This window comes from Squalius cephalus (genome assembly GCF_949319135.1).
Source record: "Squalius cephalus genome assembly, chromosome: 17".
NCBI lineage: Eukaryota > Metazoa > Chordata > Actinopteri > Cypriniformes > Leuciscidae > Squalius > Squalius cephalus.
Window position 1 is genome coordinate 368,838 of NC_137138.1, and position 22,373 is coordinate 391,210.

General features: G+C 43.8%; 1 protein-coding gene across 4 annotated transcripts in view; it reads right to left on the reverse strand.

Moving 5' to 3' along the window:
• Nucleotides 1-3,091: 3,091 nt before the first annotated feature.
• The window catches only part of LOC307174614 (ral guanine nucleotide dissociation stimulator), a 50,212-nt gene continuing 30,930 nt past the window's right edge, over nucleotides 3,092-22,373 (reverse strand). For 2 of the 4 annotated variants that reach the window (XM_079898580.1, XM_079898578.1), the window contains exons 13-17: nucleotides 22,143-22,371; nucleotides 18,872-18,946; nucleotides 17,262-17,510; nucleotides 13,370-13,484; nucleotides 3,092-4,632 (exon numbers count right to left, since the gene is read on the reverse strand). In XM_079898580.1, the coding sequence (XP_079754706.1) occupies nucleotides 4,457-4,632; nucleotides 13,370-13,484; nucleotides 17,262-17,510; nucleotides 18,872-18,946; nucleotides 22,143-22,371 (844 nt within the window). In that variant the 3' untranslated portion in view covers nucleotides 3,092-4,456. The remainder of the gene's footprint in view (nucleotides 4,633-13,369; nucleotides 13,485-17,261; nucleotides 17,511-18,871; nucleotides 18,947-22,142; nucleotides 22,372-22,373) is intronic. The other 2 variants (XM_079898581.1, XM_079898579.1) reach the window with 1 other exon arrangement.

Consider the following 22,373-nt stretch of genomic DNA (forward strand, 5'->3'; position numbering starts at 1 on the left):
CGTGACAGCGTCCGTTCGCGGTGTCTGTTCAGCAAGCGCGGGAAACCATTCAAACTGAAGATCATTTAACGGTCATTCAGTTGTGAGGAAAGATTCGGCCATCGCGTCTGACAGGTTTTTCCTTATAAAACCTTTCATAATGTTCAATAACTCAACTTTTCTTGGAGGAATATACATGTTAGCATTTGTTTTTTAATCAAAATTAATTTTAATAGCAGATATATGGTTTGCTTGTCTGTGTTTTATGTTTTACATGCCTTTTTCTTTGCAGTAAAAGGTGAAACAGTGTGAAGCTCATACAACAATAGTTAGAAGCTCTCATATATATGGGCCATTCTACAGAATTGGTGCAAAGTCAGAGTTGGAAACATCTTGAAATTTTTTTGTTTTTTCCCACAAATTTTGCATGTATGCAAATTGTATAATATCCAAGGTATGCTTTTCTAGTAATTGTGCAGTTAATTCTCATATTGTATTTTCAGAAAATGCTGGAATATTTTCCTTCTCCCCAAATTTGTCACTACCGAAACACAATATTAAATAATTTATTAAGAAGGCTTATAATGACCTATTAAGATTTTGTTTACATCTACCTTATAAATATATATTTTTTCTATTTTTAAAAAATATTTTTACTGGTTAAATCAATAAAGATTATAATTTTAATAATATTTTAAGTGTGATTTATGAGATTTGTTGTATTTTGAACCCAATCTTTCTTTGTAGAAGGCATAAAGTTTATCGTACTGATTTCAAAGTTAAGGATTCATTAGTATTAATATGCATTGAACCAAACACTATCATAACATCTTAGTTGATAATTCAATATACTTTATTTTTGACAAAACATCCCATGTTACGGTAGTGACTGCACATTTTTGGTAGTGACAGTAATGTTTTGGTAGTGACCACAATAATTAGTTTGCCATGGCTGAATCAGACTGTCCACATTTTATGTTAATATAAATAAATAACTATGATGCACATATGCAGTCAGTACATATAGCAGACACACATCTGACAGTAAATATCTTATAAGAACACCTCGAGCTATTCTATACTTTGGTCTTGAGGTGCAAGTGAGAAGAGGTATGCTCATAGATTTTTCTTCCTAAAAAAACAACAACTTACAATGTAGACTCAGAACCACTTTGTTTTATTTTCACATTTTCAACATTTTGTTTATGAGTCATTCAGATAAATCTCCAGAACCACTGAACTCTGTGTGTGTGTGTGTGTGTGTGTGTGTGTGTGTTTACATAATACATTAATTTCAGAATAATTTTCCTCATTCAGATAAATCTCCAGAACCACTGAACTGTGTGTGTGTGTGTGTGTGTGTGTGTGTGTGTGTGTGTGTGTGTGTGTACTGGTGTCTGATCACCCTCACTGGAAGTGCTAGGTGGTGTGGAAGCCCTGCAAAATGTCTCCATCTCTTTTTGTCTTTTCACCATCATCCTGTGTCTTTTCTGTCTTTTCCTCCATGCTTTTCTGACATGTCTTTGCTCCCTGTCAGATAATTCACTGATACTCTTCAACTTTCCTTCTTCCCTTCGTTTCTTATTTCTTTCATTTTCTTTCCTTAAGTATTCCTCGTACTTCACTGGGTCTTCCCTCAACCTTTGTTTGTATTCTCTCTGTCTCTCTGTTGTAGTTTTTCTATTTTTTTTAGGCATGTTGGTGTTTTATGTCATTCTCCTTGCCAAGTTAATCATAGAAATTAACATTACTGACAACAACCTTACACCTAAGCTAGTATCATGGACTGCAACCTTAAGTAATTGTAACCTCATCACATTACAGAATTTTAACAGAATATTGCATACTAAAACACTACTAAAACATACTACAGTAGTAATTATTTGCATAACTGTACTAAAATGTAGTTTATTCCTCCAAATAAAGGATTATGTGTTCCCTTTTGTCACTACCAAAACAATGTCACAACCGAAACTTCAAGAAAATGTTTCGGTTGTGACTGTTTTGGTAGTGACAATTTTAGATAACTTTTGAGCCTAGCTCGAAGATGCTAATCAGCACATGGTTAGCCATCACTGGTCAGAACAGTTGAACACATATAACAACTAAATTTTATGGAATAACATCCCCAAAAAAATACTCAATAGCAGAAAAAATGAGTTTGGTAGTGACATTCCTTAAAGTTACACACAGATTTTTAGACTTTAGAACACATTTACCTCAAAATGATGGGATCAATCTACTCACCATATAGCACATGAGAGAGAGGGACACAGGAATATTTCCTGATCAAAAATGTAGGAGTGTGGTTAAAATCAGTCTCAGCCAATGGACTACAACATTCACTGTTTTGGTAGTGACATGAAAATGCGGGACATGTTTTTTTAGATAAAGTTTCATGATTTAAAAATAAAATATAAAATAAATATTTTTTTTAACTTCATTTTTTTAAAAAAAACAAAAATATTTTTTTTAAAACAAGAATGGAAAAATTTGCAAAAAATTATTCAATATCATTTTCACAAGTTGAAATTTAGGGGTTAGGGTTTGGGACAGCCACCTCCTAATTGAAAGTAGCCCATAAATTATGATTTTATATATATAAAGCTTACTGATATCTTAAATATTATTGTGGGTTTCAATAGATAATTGAAGGATCTTAGTAAACATCTAAGATTTTAATAATTAAATGCTTTTCAAATGTGTTTTTTGGATGAGGGACAGCAGTTTGCACCAATTCTGTAGAATGGCCCATATATAGATTTTATAAGATAGATGAAGCTCGGAAATGTCATTCTCCATTCTTCTTATTCAAGTGCGTCATGTTCGATTACACGTCAATGCTATTTTTTTTACTCTTAACGCAGAACATGGGATTTCAGCACTTTATTGGAAGGGAAATTATTGAATAATTTTTTAACTGTGGCTTCAGGAGACGTGGAACACAAGACCTAATTTCATGGTGCACGGTGATCATTTCTGTAACTTCAGAGCTGAAGGCATCACAATAGCGCCACCTGCTGACCACATTACTGTAGATTTCTGCATTCATTTTCTCTCATCAAACGATCTAAACAACAGCAAGCTGAGCAAAACAAAGCAAGACTATGATTGAATCGCACTGCATGTGTTTATTAGTCGTTTTCTCCAATATTAGAAACAGTGCATCATAAAGAAAAAACAATATCAAATTTAAACCATGAAAAAAAGACGACGAACAGAAGCTGAAAGAAACACAATCCCTTATTTGCAGTGGTATAAACTTCGCAATAGATATATTCATATTTACATATTAATTTATAATTACATGGGAGAAGAAACTAAATGTACAATGCTACAAAAAGTATTTACAAATCAATAAATAGACATACGCACGCACACAAACCAAATGAAAGGCGAAAGTACAAAGGACAATTCATATTGTACAAAAATTACAAAAAAGAACATACAAAACCAGAGTGTGTGAGTCTTTCTTTTGTGTTTTTCTTAAATAGAAAGAAATGGCACCAGATATGTGTGTTTTTCCGATCGGATCTGAGAGATCTTGGCAAACGTTTGGTTTTCCTGAACAGGCAGTGCTGATCTCACTGGACTTTAAAGGCGCAGAGATCTTTGGCCCTTTTGGTTTTGTCGTCATGAAACACAAGACATGAACACACATACAAAGACATTAAAACATATGTCAAGCACATGCACGCACACACACACACACACACACACACACTCGTACAGTCACGTATAAAGGACTCTAGGAATATGGCAGGTCCGTGTCTCCCAGCTGTGTGTATCAGTCAAGAACCATCACTGAACTACAGGTAAAACAAAACATACTCTCATTACAGTTCATGTTAATGTGTCTTTATGTGTGCAGATTCACATTTCACGTTGTTCTCTCGTTTCTCAGTGCAGTTCATCACGACCGCAGCCAACGTCTCTGAACACCTCCAATCCTCACACCTTTACTTCAGACGCTGCGGTCGAATATTAGTGTGGGGACAGAGACCGCATCACAGTGCAGAAGGACCGAGACTAGGACAGAGTCTCTCGATGAGATACGGAGGTCAAGGGTCGCTGAGATGGAGACGTTCACTACTGAAGACTTGTTCATTGATAAACAAACACCTTTTCCTTTTTTTAATCTCATTTTTTTAACAACAAAACCACTTCCGGCTCTGAATGAGTGAACGAACGTGAGAAATCAAAGCATGAGACATTTCATCGGCCTGAGCGTAACCAGGAAAAACATTCTGATGATGCGTGCGTGTCATGTGATCAGCCGGATGACCACAGCATCATGTGACGGAGACCATTCTGGGACCGTGGTTCACGACTCGCTGCTTCAATGCTCCGGTCCGGATCAGCTGACATCACAGACTAACGTTGGGAGATTGGGGAATGACTGTAAACACAGATTTGCGTGAGGTTGTCCTGGTTCCTGCCGAACCTCAACATTCAGCCACAACACGAGCTCGGAGATTCAGAAGATTCCCTTGGCGATCTTCAGCCCTTTCTGCTTCATGCGAGGAAGAGTAGAGCTGGCCACGTGTTTGCTCCGGCTTCCTCGCGGGAAACCCCTCTTCTTCAGGACAAAGTCATAGTTGGCCGTCGAGTTCATGGCGTAAAAAACGTTGGCGTTGTCGGGAATCTTGAGCTCTGAAACAGAACAACAGAAGAATCACTGAATGCAAAAATCAAAGCAGGTACTGTTTATAGCAGCTGTTTTATTCTGTATTCACACACACACACACACACACACTCACGCCAGGGTTCGTACAGACACTGGAAAATGAAATTCCAGGACTTTTAAGGACTTTTCAAGCACTACGTTTTTCATCAGAGATCTCACTTGGCTAAAAGTATCTTTTTAGGGCCCAAGCCCTGAAAGGGCGGAGGCCCTATTGTTTTCGTAAGGATTATTAGGGCCCAAGCCCTGAAAGGGCGAAGGCCCTATTGTTTTCGTAAGGATTATTTTTTTTTTTTTTCTTCATTATTTTTTTTTTTGCCTTTTTGCCACTTTTGGGGCCCTTAACATGCTCAAAAACTCTTGAAACTTTGCACACAGGTCAGAACCCGCGGCCATCAGGGCCGGACTGAAGCTGGTACCGGGGCGTGGCAGGGGGGCTTGACAGCGCCCCCTGGAATGGGGTCCGAAATCTTGGTCCATATATCAAACACGCTTGCATGTAATAATATGAAACTCAGTACACATATAGATCTCATCGGGCCGCACAACTTTTGTGCTCTAAGTTTTACAAAAGCCCAACAGGAAGTTGGTTATTATACGTTGTTTGGAAAACGCATACAATGGAATGTGAAATACTCCTCCTAGGGAATTCATCCGATCGCCGCCAAACTCGGTGTGAATGAAGTCAAGACATTGAGGATGAATTCTTGCGAACAGATTTTTGATATCTCGAATGGTTTGGCCGTGGCGATGAAACGAATTTATGGCGAATAATGGGACACAGGAAGTGTATTAAAACTTCTGCATACATTAACTGATCTTGCTGAAACTTCAGCAGTGTATTCGTTGTAAGAGGCCGATCACATGGATGTGACCTTTGTGAGTCAAAGTTATAGCGCCACCAACTGGCAACAGGAAGTGTGTCACTTTCAAAATGCTTTGAAATCACTTTCTTATTTTTACCCGATTTGCTTAAAACTTTATGTGTATAATGTAGACACACGGCAGATGTAGACCTGTGAAAGGATTATTGATATCTTAGATACTGTTGCCGTGGCAACGCATCAAACTTTAATATTCTTTTCGGATGCTTTTGAGACTCTTCACATGCTTGAAAATGCATGAAACTCGACAGACACATCACATTTATTATCCAGTAGACATGTGCAAAGTTTCAGAAACGGGCGTGGTGGAATGGCTCAGTAGCGCCACCTTTAGTCAAAAATGGAGGCTTAGTTTTTCCTAGAATCACAAAACTTGGTAGGTGTATTGTTCTCATCAAGCAGGACACATTTCTAATTTACAGTCATAACCTCAGACCCACAGGAAGTCAGATATTTTGGTTTGAATGTGGATTTTCTGGAGAATTTTCTCTCTCTCTGTGTGTGTCTGTGTGTGTGTGGGGGGGGGGATTTGTCTATTCCATTTAATCTTTGTTTTTCAAGGTTTCAGGGGCTTTTGGGGCCCTTAACATGCTCGAAAACTCTTGAAACTCTGCACACAGGTCAGAACCCACGGCCATCAGGGCCGGACTGAAGCTGGTACCCGGGCGTGGCAGGGGGGCTCGACAGCGCCCCCTGGAATGGGGTCCGAAATCTTGGTCCATATATCAAACACGCTTGCATGTAATAATATGAAACTCAGTACACATATAGATCTCATCGGGCCGAACAACTTTCGTGCTCTAAGTTTTACAAAAGCCCAACAGGAAGTCAGTTATTATACGTTGTTTGGAAAACGCATGCAATGGAATGTGAAATACTCCTCCTGGGGAATTCATCCAATCGCCTCCAAACTCGGTCAGCATGAAGTCAAGACATTGAGGATGAAAAATTGCCAGGGGATTTTTGATATCTCGAACGGTTTGGCCGTGGCGAGATAACTAATTTATGGCGAATAATGGAAACAGGAAGTGTGTTATAACTTCTGCATACATTAACTGATCTTGATAAAACTTCAGCAGTGTGTTCATTGTAAGAGGCCGATCACATTGATGTGACTATTGTGAGTCAGAGTTATAGCGCCACCAACTGGCAGCAGGAAGTGTGTCACTTTCAAAATGCTTTGAAATCACCGTCTTATTTTTACCCGATTTGCTTCAAACTTTATGTGTATAATTTAAACACATGGCAGATGTAGACCTGTGAAAGGATTATTGATATCTTAGATACTGTTGCCGTGGCAACGCATCAAACTTTAATATTCTTTTCGGATGCTTTTGAGACTCTTAGCATACTTGAAATTGGATGAAACTCAACAGATACATCACACTTATTAGCCAGTAGACATGTGAAAAGTTTCAGAAACGGGCGTGGCAGGGGGGCTCAACGGCGCCCCCTTAAACGGGGTCTGAAAACTTGGTCCATATATCAAACACGCTTGCATGAATTAATATGAAATTCGGTACACATATAGATCTCATCGGGCCGAACAACTTTCCCTCTGTCAAGTTTTACGCCAGCCCAACAGGAAGTCGGCTATTATGGGTTGTTTGGAAAACGCTTGCTGTGGAATGCGAAGTACTCCTCCTAGAGAATTCATCCAATCCCCACCAAACTCGGTGTGCATGAAGTCAAGACATTGAGGATTCTAAATTGCGGACGGATTTTTGATATCTCGAACGGTTTGGCCGTGGCGAGGAAACGAATTTATGGCGAGAAAAGAGAAACACGAAGTGGAATAACTTATGCATACATTAACTGATCTTGATGAAACTTCAGCAGTGTGTTCGTGGTAAGAGGCCGATCAGATGGATGTAATTATTGTGAGTCAAAGTTATAGCGCCACCAACTGGCAGCAGGAAGTGTGTCACTTTCAACATGCTTTTGACAAAAGTGGGGGGGTTAGTTTTACCAACAGTTACAAAAATCATAATATATATTGGTCTCACCGAGCCAGACAACTTTCTAATTTACAGTTATTAGCTCAGAGCAAAAGGAAGTCAGATATTTTGGTTTGAATGTGGATTTTTTGGATATTTCAGACTCTGAGTTTTTAACTACTCTTCCTAACTGGTTTATTTTATTCACACCAAACTTTTTCAAAATGATGAAAATGCATTAAAGATGCTAAATTGTGAACGGATATTAAACATCTCAAACGGTTTTGCTATAGTGAGGGACTAAAGTAATGTACAAAAAGGAAACTAAAAGCCTCATCTTCTAAAAATGTAATTAAAAACCATTTATTTCTATATAAAAGTATACAAATATCACAATTAAACCCATTTTATTCTTTTTTTTTTTCAATTTAATAATTATTTATAAGTTTAAAAATAGTAATTGTACTATTTAGTACCATAAAAGTCAAGTCATACATAGGGCTATACTGCCCTCTTGTGTTCAAAATCAGGTAGGCCTATTGTATCTACATAAAAATATACTAGGTTTGTGACGGTGAGAATATTTTACCACCGGTTAATCGACGTGTGACACCGCTGGGGGCTTTTGAATCGCCAACTTAAAAACGAAAGTAAAATATGCTCGTCCGCACTGACATTGATAGTGGTTGAGCGAGCGTTTCAAATGAATTCCTATGGAAGTAGGAATTAACGGAAAAATGTTCACTCTGTTCTGCTCGTTCCTCGCCGTGGATGCGCACCGTTATGAATGCCCGTGCAGCCATGAGCATTTTAGTTTCATTTTAAAATTAGCGCCTTTCGGGGGGTGGATTGCTTGAAATTATTTTACAAAAGCACAATGTTGTGTTTTATTGCGACTGTACACAAATATAAGTTAACACTTTGCAGTTTGAATGTCGTCCTGTATAATAACGGAGTATGTTTTTATGTGTCCACTGTTCAATCGCGCCCACGCCACACACACACACACACACGGTTTACTATCTTTGTGGGGACTCTCCATAGACTTAATGGTTTTTATACTGTACAAACTGTATATTCTATCTCCTCACACTAACCCTACCCCTAAACCTACCTATCCCAGAAAACTTTCTGCATTTTTACATTTCCAAAAAAACTCATTCTGTATGATTTATAAGCTTGTTTACCCATGGGGACCTCTATTTAGGTCCCCATTGTGACACGAGTCCCCATGAGTCTGTGTGCATTCAGGTTGAAGTCCCCACCGGGATAGAAAAACATGAACACACATACACACACACACACACACACACACACACACACACACACACACACACACACACACACACACACACACACAAACACACATTCCAGCATTGCAATCTTGACATCGCAGCCTGTTCATTATAGCCTTAATAAAATATAATAATAAAATAGTTAACCTAACATATAAAAATTACACTGCTCTAAATAGTCAGTAGTACAATTCGTACATTCACAGTAAGCACCGCTCCACTGTGATGTTTCAAGCTCATTTTTGCGCGTGTGAAGAGGATGATTTTTTCCGTCGATATTGGAACACGAGTGAAGAACAAAGCCTATAATAAAGAATAGTTTAGCATCCAAATACATTGCAAATGTTGAAACATTTTGATTCTAATGAGAGGGTTACGTGAGCCCAACACTGCTTACTTTCATTTTTATTTTTACATTAAATTTAAAGGATTTGTTGTGGAATATTTTGAGTGTATCATAAAATCAGAATAAGGTAAGTCAAGTAATATTTTCTGTCTTTTATATATATATATATATATATATATATATAAATATAGCTGCAAGCAGCGATGAAGGGCCAAAGCCGGCGGTACCGCCACCCCGGTGCCTTTAGGTAACTAAAGGCACCGGGGTTGCGGTGCCACCGGCTTGGGCCCGTAATCGCTGCTCGCAGCTATATTTTTTTTTTTTTTTCTTCATTATTTTTTTTTTTGCCTTTTTGCCACTTTTGGGGCCCTTAACATGCTCAAAAACTCTTGAAATTTTGCACACACGTCAGAACCCGCGGCCATCAGGGCCGGGCTGAAGCTGGTACCGGGGCGTGGCAGGGGGGCTCGACAGCGCCCCCTGGAATGGGGTCCGAAAACTTGGTCCATAAATCAAACACGCTTGCATGTAATAATATGAAACTCAGTACACATATAGATCTCATCGGGCCGAACAACTTTCGTGCTCTAAGTTTTACAAAAGCCCAACAGGAAGTCGGTTATTATACGTTGTTTGGAAAACGCATACAATGGAATGTGAAATACTCCTCCTAGGGATTTCATCCGATCGCCACCAAACTCGGTGAGAATAAAGTCAAGACATTGAGGATGAATTCTTGCGAACGGATTTTTGATATCTCAAACGGTTTGGCCGTGGCGAGGAAACAAATTTATGGCGAATAATGGGACACAGGAAGTGTGTTATAACTTCTGCATACATTAACTGATCTTGATGAAACTTCAGCAGTGTGTTTGTTGTAAGAGGCCGATCACATGGATGTGACTATTGTGAGTCAAAGTTATAGCGCCACCAACTGGCAGCAGGAAGTGTGTCACTTTCAAAATTCTTTGAATTCACCCTCTTAATTTTACCCGATTTGCTTCAAACTTTATGTGTATAATGTAGACACACGGCAGATGTAGACCTGTGAAAGAATTATTGATATCTTAGATACTGTTGCCGTGGCAACGCATCAAACTTTAATATTCTTTTCGGATGCGTTTGAGACTCTTAGCATGCTTGAAATTGGATGAAACTCGACAGATACATCACATTTATTAGCCAGTAGACATGTGAAAAGTTTCAGAAACGGGCGTGGCAGGGGGGCTCAACAGCGCCCCCTTGAACGGGGTCTGAAAACTTGGTCCATATATCAAACACGCTTGCATGAATTAATATGAAACTCGGTACACATATAGATCTCATCGGGCCGAACAACTTTCCCTCTGTCAAGTTTCACGCCAGCCCAACAGGAAGTCGGCTATTATGGGTTGTTTGGAAAACGCTTGCTGTGGAATGTGAACTACTCCTCCTAGAAAATTCATCCCATCCCCACCAAACTCGGTGTGCATGAAGTCAAGACATTGAGGATGCTAAATTGCGGACGGATTTTTGATATCTCAAACGGTTTGGCCGTGGCAAGGAAACGAATTTATGGCGAATAAGGGACACAGGAAGTGTGTTATAACTTCAGCATACATTATCTGATCTTGATGAAACTTCAGCAGTGTGTTCGTTGTAAGAGGCCGAACACAAGGATGTGACTATTGTGAGTCAAAGTTATAGCGCCACCAACTGGCAGCAGGAAGTGTGTCACTTTCAAAATGCTTTGAAATCACCCTCTTATTTTTACCCGATTTGCTTCAAACTTTATGTGTATAATGTAAACACACGGCAGATGTAGACCTGTGAAAGGATTTTTGATATCTTTAATACTGTTGTCGTGGCAACGCATCAAACTTTAATATTGTTTTTTGATGCTTTTGAGACTCTTAACATACTTGAAATTGAATGAAACTCGACAGACACATCACACTTATTAGCCCGTAGACTTGTGCAAAGTTTCAGAAACGGGCGTGGTGAGGGGCTCAGTAGCGCCACCTTTAGTCATAAATGGGGGGGGTTAGTTTTATCAACAGCAACAAAACTTGGTATGTGTATTGTTCTCATCAAGACGGACAACTTTCTAATTTACATTAACGATCTCTGACCAACAGGAAAAGAGATATTTTGGTTTGAATGTGGATTTTCTGAAGAATTTTCTCTCCCTCTCTCTGTGTCTCTGTGTGTGTGAGGGGAGGGGGGGATTTGACTATTGCTTTTATATTGTTAATCAAGGTTTCAGGGGCTTTTGGGGTCCTTAACGTGCTCAAAAACTCTTGAAACTTTACACACAGGTCAGAACCCACGGCCATCAGTGCCGGGCTGAAGCTGGTACCCGGGCGTGGCAGGGGGCTCAACAGCGCCCCCTTGAACACGGTCTGAAAACTTGGTCCATATGTCAAACACACTTGCATGAATTAATATGAAACTCGGTACACATATAGATCTCATCGGGCCGAACAACTTCCGCAGTCTAAGTTATTAGCTCCGCCCAACAGGAAGTCAGCTATTATGGGTTGTTTGGAAAACGCTTGCTGTGGAATGTGAACTACTCCTCCTAGAGAATTCATCCAATCCCCACCAAACTCGGTGTGCATGAAGTCAAGACATTGAGGATGCTAAATTGCGGACGGATTTTTGATATCTCGAACGGTTTGGCCGTGGCGAGGAAACAAATTTATGGCGAGAAAAGAGAAACACGAAGTGTTATAACTTCTGCATACATTAACTGATCTTGATGAAACTTCAGCAGTGTGTTCATGGTAAGAGGCCGGTCAGATGGATGTAACTATTGTGAGTCAAAGTTATAGCGCCACCAACTGGTAGCAGGAAGTGTGTCACTTTCAAAATGCTTTTATCAAAAGTGGGGGGGTTACTTTTACCCACAGTTACAAAAATCAGTACGCATATTGGTCTCATCGAGCCGGACAACTTTCTAATTTACAGTCATTAGCTCCGAGCAACAGGAAGTCAGATATTTTGGTTTGAATGTGGATTTTTTGGATATGTCAGACTCTGAGTTTTTAGTTACTCCTCCTAAGTGGTTTATTTTATTCACACCAAACTTTTTCAACATGATAAAAAATACATTCAAGATTATATATATATATATATATATATATATATATATATATATAAATATAGCTGCGAGCAGCGATGAAGGGCCAAAGCCGGCGGCACCGCCACCCCGGTGCCTTTAGGTAACTAAAGGCATCGGGGTTGCGGTGCCACCGGCTTGGGCCCGTAATCGCTGCTCGCAGCTATATTTTATCCTTCTAATTCTAAAAAAGGTAAATAGATAAATAAAAATAAACTTATAAAAATATTATACTAATAAAGTGCAGCACATGCAATGACTGGTTATTTTAACCACTGAAAGGACACAATGACAAAGATATCGCTTTCCTTAATCAGACTGATTTCCCCTCATGAACACATGATTGAGCTGAAGAGTAAAAGCTGTATCGTGTACTTGGATATTAGGGGTGTAACGGTTCGATACGATACAGTGGTGTCACGGTTTAGATACAGCAAAAAGAAAGGAATGCCAGAGAAATTTCCTTGATTTTTAAAAAGGCGTATAAGGTGATTTTTAGGCGCACAAGCAGAACATCTTAAATCATCCTCAACGCAGTTATTCACAGCTTACCACAGTTTGACTTTATTACTGACAAATGCCTTGGTAATACATAGACTTTAATCACAGAAAGTACAATATGCAGTTTTATTTTGAGTTTGCAAGGCTCCAGATTAACATTTTAAGGGCAGAATTTTTATTTATAATGTCGAAGTAATAATTCAAAAGCAAAATGATTAAAAGAATTATATTTGGGAGTGGAAATGTCAGCCACTGGTTACAATGGTAATTTAATGTCTTTTTTATTTTTTAATAAGTGTAAGTTTTCCTACATCTTGAATCTTTGAATCCTTGAAATAACATTTAAATATGATAATATTTTAGTTTTGAAGTGCTGTAAAAATATGTGTGACGTAGGCCTACTTGAAAGCATTTTACAGTTAGAGTTACTACATTAAATCCATGGTGAATGTTGCGGATTTGTGGACTTCTAAAGCCTATAACGTCATTCATGACACAACGTTTCTCCTGGTTTCCACGTCAGCGCTGTTTGATCTAATAGGGATCTGCGGTTAATAACGGAGAAATGTTGACGGAAACCCTGTCACACAAACTCGGACACACACACACACACAGTATTCATAGGTGTTTTGTGATGACTGACCCTTCTCCTCACTGATTTTCTGCACCAGCTCGTAATCCTCGGCTCGCTCGCGGTCCAGGTTGTGTTTGACCATGGCTTTCCTCACTACCGCAGGAGTCTTATCCTGGCTGGTGACCTGGAACAAACACACACGCACAATCACACACACATCCTGAGAGCACATGGAACACAAGTTCACTTTCAACAAGGATAAATTGACTGTCTCGGAGTGAAATGATCAAAAGTCAGCCATTGTAAGAGCCAGTGGCTCCAAAATAACGTTTGCGAACCCTTGAGACTTTCCTGGAGATCTGCATAAACATAAACTTTGTCCAATAGATATTTACTCCTGGGTCAATGAATGGATGAAACGACACAAAGATCTGTGCAGTATTTGTGTATAGTGATATGACTAGATGATGATAGTCAAACCCAAAGTGTATTCAGACTCCTTCAACATTTCTCACATTATCACAGTTTATTTGCTATAGTTTAGAAAATGGCAATAAATTATGAAAAGAACTTATTCTTGTTAAGAGTTATCAAATCAGTTGATATTTCACTGGTTTTGTCCGTCCTTCTGTTAAACTATCTCACAAATGAATTATGTTGAATATCTGTCAGCTGTTAAATTTAAGAACACAATTAGATAATACCAGCTTAGCTCAACCAATCACACCCACTAGTAAAAATAATTTTTGGTTTGACTGTATCATCAGGCCAAAAAAACAACAACTAAAGAGTTCAAACTTGTTAGCATTACTGTATCTCATGGTAATTAATGTAATTCATGTTTATTTTATATGATAAACAGTTTTGGTACTGTTGAGACTTTATGTCCGATGCTCCCCCAGTCTCACCGGTATTTTCCTCCAGTCTCACCAGTATGCTCCCCCAGTCTCACCGGTATTTTCCTCCAGTCTCACCAGTGTTTTCCTCCAGTCTCACCAGTATGCTCCCCCAGTCTCACCGGTATGCTCCCCCAGTCTCACCAGTATGCTCCCCCAGTATGCTCCCCCAGTCTCACCAGTATGCTCCCCCAGTCTCACCAGTATGCTCCCCCAGTCTCACCGGTATTTTCCTCCAGTCTCACCAGTATGCTCCCCCAGTCTCACCAGTATTTTCCTCCAGTCTCACACCAGTGTTTTCCTCCAGTCTCACCAGTATGCTCCCCCAGTCTCACCAGTATGCTCCCCCAGTATGCTCCCCCAGTCTCACCAGTATGCTCCCCCAGTCTCACCAGTATGCTCCCCCAGTCTCACCGGTATTTTCCTCCAGTCTCACCAGTATGCTCCCCCAGTCTCACCAGTATTTTCCTCCAGTCTCACACCAGTGTTTTCCTCCAGTCTCACCAGTATGCTCCCCCAGTCTCACCAGTATGCTCCCCCAGTCTCACCGGTATTTTCCTCCAGTCTCACCAGTGTTTTCCTCCAGTCTCACCAGTATGCTCCCCCAGTCTCACCAGTATGATCCCCCAGTCTCACCAGTATTTTCCTCCAGTCTCACCAGTGTTTTCCTCCAGTCTCACCAGTATGCTCCCCCAGTCTCACCAGTATGCTCCCCCAGTCTCACCAGTATTTTCCTCCAGTCTCACCAGTGTTTTCCTCCAGTCTCACCAGTATGCTCCCCCAGTCTCACCAGTATGATCCCCCAGTCTCACCAGTATTTTCCTCCAGTCTCACCAGTGTTTTCCTCCAGTCTCACCAGTATGCTCCCCCAGTCTCCCCAGTATGCTCCCCCAGTCTCCCCAGTATCCCAGTATTTTCCTCCAGTCTCACCAGTATGCTCCCCCAGTCTCACCAGTATTTTCCTCCAGTCTCCCAGTATGCTCCCCCAGTCTCACCAGTATGCTCCCCCAGTCTCACCAGTATGCTCCCCCAGTCTCACCAGTATTTTCCCCCAGTCTCCCCAGTATGCTCCCCCAGTCTCCCCAGTATGCTCCCCCAGTCTCACCGGTATGCTCCCCCAGTCTCACCAGTATTTTCCTCCAGTCTCCCCAGTATGCTCCCCCAGTCTCACCGGTATGCTCCCCCAGTCTCACCAGTATTTTCCTCCAGTCTCCCCAGTATGCTCCCCCAGTCTCACCGGTATGCTCCCCCAGTCTCCCCAGTATGCTCCCCCAGTCTCCCCAGTATGCTCCCCCAGTCTCACCAGTATTTTCCTCCAGTCTCCCCAGTATGCTCCCCCAGTCTCCCCAGTATGCTCCCCCAGTCTCCCCAGTATGCTCCTCCAGTCTCCCCAGTATGCTCCCCCAGTCTCCCCAGTATGCTCCCCCAGTCTCACCAGTATTTTCCTCCAGTCTCCCCAGTATGCTCCCCCAGTCTCCCCAGTATGCTCCCCCAGTCTCCCCAGTATGCTCCTCCAGTCTCCCCGGTATGCTCCCCCAGTCTCCCCAGTATGCTCCCCCAGTCTCACCAGTATTTTCCTCCAGTCTCCTCAGTATGCTCCCCCAGTCTCCCCAGTATGCTCCTCCAGTCTCCCCAGTATGCTCCTCCAGTCTCCCCGGTATGCTCCCCCAGTCTCCCCAGTATGCTCCCCCAGTCTCACCAGTATTTTCCTCCAGTCTCCTCAGTATGCTCCCCCAGTCTCCCCAGTATGCTCCCCTAGTCTCCCCAGTATGCTCCTCCAGTCTCCCCAGTATGCGCCCCCAGTCTCACCAGTATGCTCCCCCAGTCTCCCCAGTATGCTCCCCCAGTCTCCCCAGTATCCCAGTATTTTTCTCCAGTCTCACCAGTATGCTCCCCCAGTCTCACCAGTATTTTCCTCCAGTCTCCCAGTATGCTCCCCCAGTCTCACCAGTATTTTCCCCCAGTCTCCCCAGTATGCTCCCCCAGTCTCCCCAGTATGCTCCCCCAGTCTCCCCAGTATGCTCCTCCAGTCTCCCCAGTATGCTCCCCCAGTCTCCCAGTATGCTCCCACAGTCTCCCCAGTATGCTCCCCCAGTCTCCCCAGTATGCTCCCCCAGTCTCACCGGTATGCTCCCCCAGTCTCCCCGGTATGCTCCCCCAGTCTCCCCCGTATGCTCCCCCAGTCTCCCCAGTATGCTCCCCCAGTCTCACCGGTATGCTCCCCCAGTCTCCCCGGTATGCTCCCCCAGTCTCCCCAGTATGCTCCCCCAGTCTCCCCAGTATGCTCCCCCAGTCTCCCCAGTATGCTCCTCCAGTCTCACCGGTATGCTCCCCCAGTCTCCCGGTATGCTCCCCCAGTCTCACCAGTATGCTCCTCCAGTCTCACCAGTATGCTCCCCCAGTCTCCCCAGTATGTTCCCCCAGTCTCCCCAGTATGCTCCCCCAGTCTCACCAGTATGCTCCCCCAGTCTCACCAGTATGCTCCCCCAGTCTCACCAGTATGCTCCCCCAGTCTCCCCCAGTCTCACCAGTATGCTCCCCCAGTCTCCCCAGTATACTCCCCCAGTCTCCCCAGTATGCTCCCCCAGTCTCCCCAGTATGCTCCTCCAGTCTCCCCAGTATGCTCCCCCAGTCTCACCAGTATGCTCCCCCAGTCTCCCCGGTATGCTCCCCCAGTCTCCCCGGTATGCTCCCCCAGTCTCCCCAGTATGCTCCTCCAGTCTCACCGGTATGCTCCCCCAGTCTCCCGGTATGCTCCCCCAGTCTCACCAGTATGCTCCTCCAGTCTCACCAGTATGCTCCCCCAGTCTCCCCAGTATGTTCCCCCAGTCTCCCCAGTATGCTCCCCCAGTCTCACCAGTATGCTCCCCCAGTCTCACCAGTATGCTCCCCCAGTCTCACCAGTATGCTCCCCCAGTCTCCCCCAGTCTCACCAGTATGCTCCCCCAGTCTCCCCAGTATACTCCCCCAGTCTCCCCAGTATGCTCCCCCAGTCTCCCCAGTATGCTCCTCCAGTCTCCCCAGTATGCTCCCCCAGTCTCACCAGTATGCTCCCCCAGTCTCACCAGTATGCTCTTGTACAGGTTTCCGTTGTCCACATCCATGCTGACCCTGATGATGCAGCAGTCGTCCACCTGCTGGTTGTAGAGCGGCAGAGAGAGAGACGAGTAGCTGGACACGCCCGACACCGAGCGCTTGTGTGAGCGGGCGAGCGAGACCGACACTGAAGACGAGGAGGCACTGCTGGAGCCGGAGCCAGAACCAGAACCCAGACCCGACGCGTCCAGAGACGACAGAGAAGAGGACTCCCAGAACTGCAGGGGGGGGGGGGAGAGAGAGAGAGAGAGAGAGAGAGAGAGAGAGAGAGATTGAAGACGTTTGAGCTTCTGATTTAATTAGTGACAGAGGAATGATGATTCCAGACCAGATACAATCCACAGTCTCAGTGAGTGACCATCATGTGGTGACCACAAACACACACTCACACTTACACACAGAAAGACACGCACATCAGAAACGCTGACACAACGAACGGCAGTGGTGATGAGCTCGGCCAGAATGGATGAGAGAGATGACTGGACGGGCGAGAGACGGAGTGAGAGAGAGAGAGAGAGAGATAGTGAGAGAGAGTGATAGATAAAGAGAGAGAGTGAGATAAGAGTGAGAGAATGATAGAGAGAGTGAGATAAGAGAGTAATAGAGTGAGAGCGAGTGAGATGAGAGAGTGTGTGTGATAGAGAGTGAGATGAGAGAGAGAGAGTGATGGAGTGAGAGAGAGAGTGTGTGATAGAGAGAGTAATAGAGAGAGTGAGATATGAGAGAGAGAGAGAGAGTGATGGAGTGAGAGAGTGAGATGAGAGTGAGATAAGAGAGAGAGTGTGAGATAAGAGAGAGAGTGTGTGATAGAGAGAGAGAGTGTGTGTGAGAGAGAGAGTGTGTGTGATAGAGAGTGAGATGAGAGTGATAGAGTGAGATGAGAGTGATAGAGTGAGATGAGAGTGATAGAGTGAGATGAGAGTGATAGAGAGTGAGATATGAGAGAGAGAGTGATGGAGTGAGAGAGAGAGTGTGTGATAGAGAGAGTGATGGAGTGAGAGAGAGCGAGTGTGTGATAGAGAGAGTGAGATGAGAGAGAGAGAGAGATAGAGTGAGATAAGAGAGAGAGAGATGAGACAGAGTGATATAAGAGAGAGAGTGAGATGAGAGTGATAGAGTGAGATGAGAGAGTGAGATATGAGAGAGAGAGAGTGATGGAGTGAGAGAGAGAGTGTGTGATAGAGAGAGTGATGGAGTGAGAGAGAGAGCGAGTGTGTGATAGAGAGAGTGAGATGCGAGTGAGAGAGTGATAGAGTGAGATAAGAGAGAGAGAGAGATGAGACAGAGAGTGATATAAGAGAGAGTGAGATGAGAGTGAGAGAGTGATAGAGAGAGAGAGTGAGATGAGAGTGAGAGAGTGAGATGAGAGTGAGAGAGTGATAGAGAGAGTGAGATAAGAGAGAGAGAGTGAGATGAGAGTGAGAGAGTGATAGAGAGAGTGAGATAAGAGAGAGAGAGTGAGAGTGAGATGAGAGTGAGAGAGTGATAGAGAGAGTGAGATAAGAGAGAGAGAGTGAGATGAGAGTGAGAGAGTGATAGAGAGAGTGAGATATGAGAGAGAGTGAGAGAGAGAGAGTACCGTGGGTATCAGGTCTCCTGTAGGGCCGCACTTCCCTACGGTAGAATTGGAATGTTTAGCGAAGGGCGTTGAGGTCTATAGGAAGAAGTAAAGCTACAGTCACTGACAGTGAGAGAGCACACACACACACACCTGTCTATGTGCTGTTTTTAATACGCTTTAACTTTATACGTTTTTAAATTCATAAGTCGACAGTATTTCCTCCTTAAAACTGCAGTGAACCAAAGACAGTCTCAAACACACGCTTTGAAATCGCTGGTGTTTCTGACGTCACAAACTACCTTGTAACCAATCAGATCAACGTGTGATCGCCAACCAGTGGATCTCTGAGCTGAGGGAGTGAGTGGAGGCGGGGCTCATCTGCATATTCATAGAACCGCGCATACTAAATGAGGCAAGGGTGTCGAGTTACATTCAAGATATGTAGGATATCCATAAAGAAGGAAAAAACATTTAAACATGTAATTTTGGTGATCAAAGATGAGTTTTAAGGGATGAAAGGACTGATTGTTTTGGTGTGGATCCGGACGCACTTGTCATGTGACCTGTGCTGGCAAAACGAGTCGCAATCCCAAATCTTCAAACATGGGTTATTGTTATTTTCTAATCGAGTTTGCTTTCTGAAGGTTCCAAAACAAAATCACGATAGCAACCACACCTTAACATCCCTGGTAATAACACCACATGTGCCACACATCACAATTGTTTGATTAACATTAATGAAACAGCCCATATATATTCAGACCATCTAATATAACGCAACACACAAGATGATTTCCCCAACAGTTCACCAAACGTTCACTTCAGACAACAGATGATGTGTGTGTGTGTATCAGGATCGAGCGCTGTCTGAGTGTGTGTGTGTGTGTGTGTGTGTGTGTGTGTATCAGGATCGAGCGCTGTCTGAGAGTGTGTGTGTGTGTGTGTGTGTGTGTATCAGGATCGAGCGCTGTCTGAGAGTGTGTGTGTGTGTGTGTGTGTATCAGGATCGAGCGCTGTCTGAGTGTGTCTGTGTGTGTGTGTGTGTGTGTGTGTGTATCAGGATCGAGCACTGTCTGAGTGTGTGTGTGTGTGTGTGTGTGTGTGTATCAGGATCGAGCGCCGTCTGAGTGTGTCTGTGTGTGTGTGTGTGTGTGTGTGTGTGTGTGTATCAGGATCGAGCGCTGTCTGAGTGTGTGTGTGTGTGTGTGTATCAGGATCGAGCGCTGTCTGAGTGTGTGTGTGTGTGTATCAGGATCGAGCACTGTCTGAGTGTGTGTGTGTGTGTGTGTGTGTCAGGATCGAGCGCTGTCTGAGTGTGTGTGTGTGTGTGTGTATATATCAGGATCGAGTGCTGTCTGAGAGTGTGTGTGTGTGTGTGTGTGTGTGTGTGTGTGTGTGTGTGTGTGTGTGTGTGTGTGTATCAGGATCGAGCGCTGTCTGAGTGTGTGTGTGTGTGTGTGTATATATCAGGATCGAGTGCTGTCTGAGAGTGTGTGTGTGTGTGTGTGTATATCAGGATCGAGCGCTGTCTGAGTGTGTGTGTGTGTGTGTGTATATATCAGGATCGAGTGCTGTCTGAGAGTGTGTGTGTGTGTGTGTGTGTGTGTGTATATATCAGGATCGAGTGCTGTCTGAGAGTGTGTGTGTGTGTGTGTGTGTGTGTGTGTGTGTGTGTGTGTATATCAGGATCGAGTGCTGTCTGAGAGTGTGTGTGTGTGTGTGTGTGTGTGTGTGTGTGTGTGTGTGTGTGTGTGTGTATATCAGGATCGAGTGCTGTCTGAGAGTGTGTGTGTGTGTGTGTGTGTGTGTATATCAGGATCGAGTGCTGTCTGAGAGTGTGTGTGTGTGTGTGTGTATCAGGATCGAGCGCTGTCTAAGAGAGTGTGTGTGTGTGTGTGTGTGTGTGTGTGTGTATATCAGGATCGAGTGCTGTCTGAGAGTGTGTGTGTGTGTGTGTGTGTGTGTGTATATCAGGATCGAGTGCTGTCTGAGAGTGTGTGTGTGTGTGTGTGTGTGTGCTTCGGATGTGTCCGTCAGCGCGAGTAAGATGGTTTTCCTCTCAGCGCTAGACGAGGACTGAGGGTCTGTCCACACGACACCGCTTTCAACTAAACACGTCTGCATTTCGGCTGTTCGTTTAAACTGTGTGTTCGGGCGCCTGAAACAAACTTTTGCAAGTTTGCAAGTTTCTGCAAGCAGTCTCAGTGTAAACAGCAGAAAGGCGAATCTCTGGAGACGAGACGTCATGCACATGCGTGTTACGTGTTCAGCTACAGTGTTCATCGCCATCTACTGGCCTGGCAGCAGAACACAGGCTTTTAGTCGGTTTCCTGGATCCGTGTGAATGGGAATCGTTTAGTCCAGGGTTCACCAATCTCGGTCCTGGAGGGCCGCTGTCCTGCAGAGTTTAGCTCCAACCCCAATTAAACACACCTGAACCAGCTAATCAAGGTCTCATTAGGCATACTAGAAACTTTCAAACAGGTGTGTTGGAGCTGGTTGGAGCTAAACTCTGCAGGACAGCGGCCCTCCAGGACCGAGATTGGTGAACCCTGGTTTAGTCAATGGAGTCGTCTGCAAGCGGAAAACTTGAAGGAAAAACTCATTTGAACTCATTTTTGTGAAAACCTCAAAATGGACATTTTTCACTTGTTGTGCCTGTATCTGGAAACCAGCCTGTTGGCATTCAGACTCCTTCAGCTGCAGCACGGGTCACATGTGCCTGACCAACGGAACTCTGGGAGAAAATGTGCAGGTTCTGGAGCAATCCCTCGGCCTCAGTGACCTGTGAACCCCGGCCATCCTCAGGCCACAGCAGCCCGTTTAAAGCCCTGGGTTAGGCTGATGCATGATGGGACGCGTGACAGGAGGTGTTGTGCTGCTGTCTGGGACACACACTGCAAACCCCCGTCCTCTGGAGACGCTAGCGGTGCAGCGGATCAGGTGATCGTGATGCGTGCGGATCAGCTCCCCACGGGTCGGCACGCATGCGATTCGCGGATTAACTGCAACATTTAACCATCGTAGAATGAAAGTGTGTCTTTTGGCCGTGTTTTGTCTTGCCAATTTACACATTCAAACTGTTTTAAACGGGGAAGAGGCGGAAATCAGGACTCGCGCGTTATCTGTGCGTCTTAAAGGGACAGCAGCCTAATATTCCTGTCATTAATACAGCTTTAACAAAGATTTTTTGTGATCCGTTGCACCTCTAATGATGGTCACTGAGCATCATCAGATCTCTAGCGCACACGCACACACACACACACACACACTCATCAGATCTCCTCACCTTCCGCTCCGGAGCGTCGGGAGACTCCGAGATGAAGCTGATGTTGAGCTCCTCCACATCAGAGCTGCTGGATCCCGCAGACGTCACGCTGAGAGAGTCTCCGCCGTCACACACAGAGCCGCTCACACACACCGGGAAGCGCAGCTGGTCGAAGGACTTGGAGTGTGAGCTGCCAGAACTGCTGCCACCGGCTTCACCCGATCCCAGTCCCGATCCCGCCGGCTGACGACT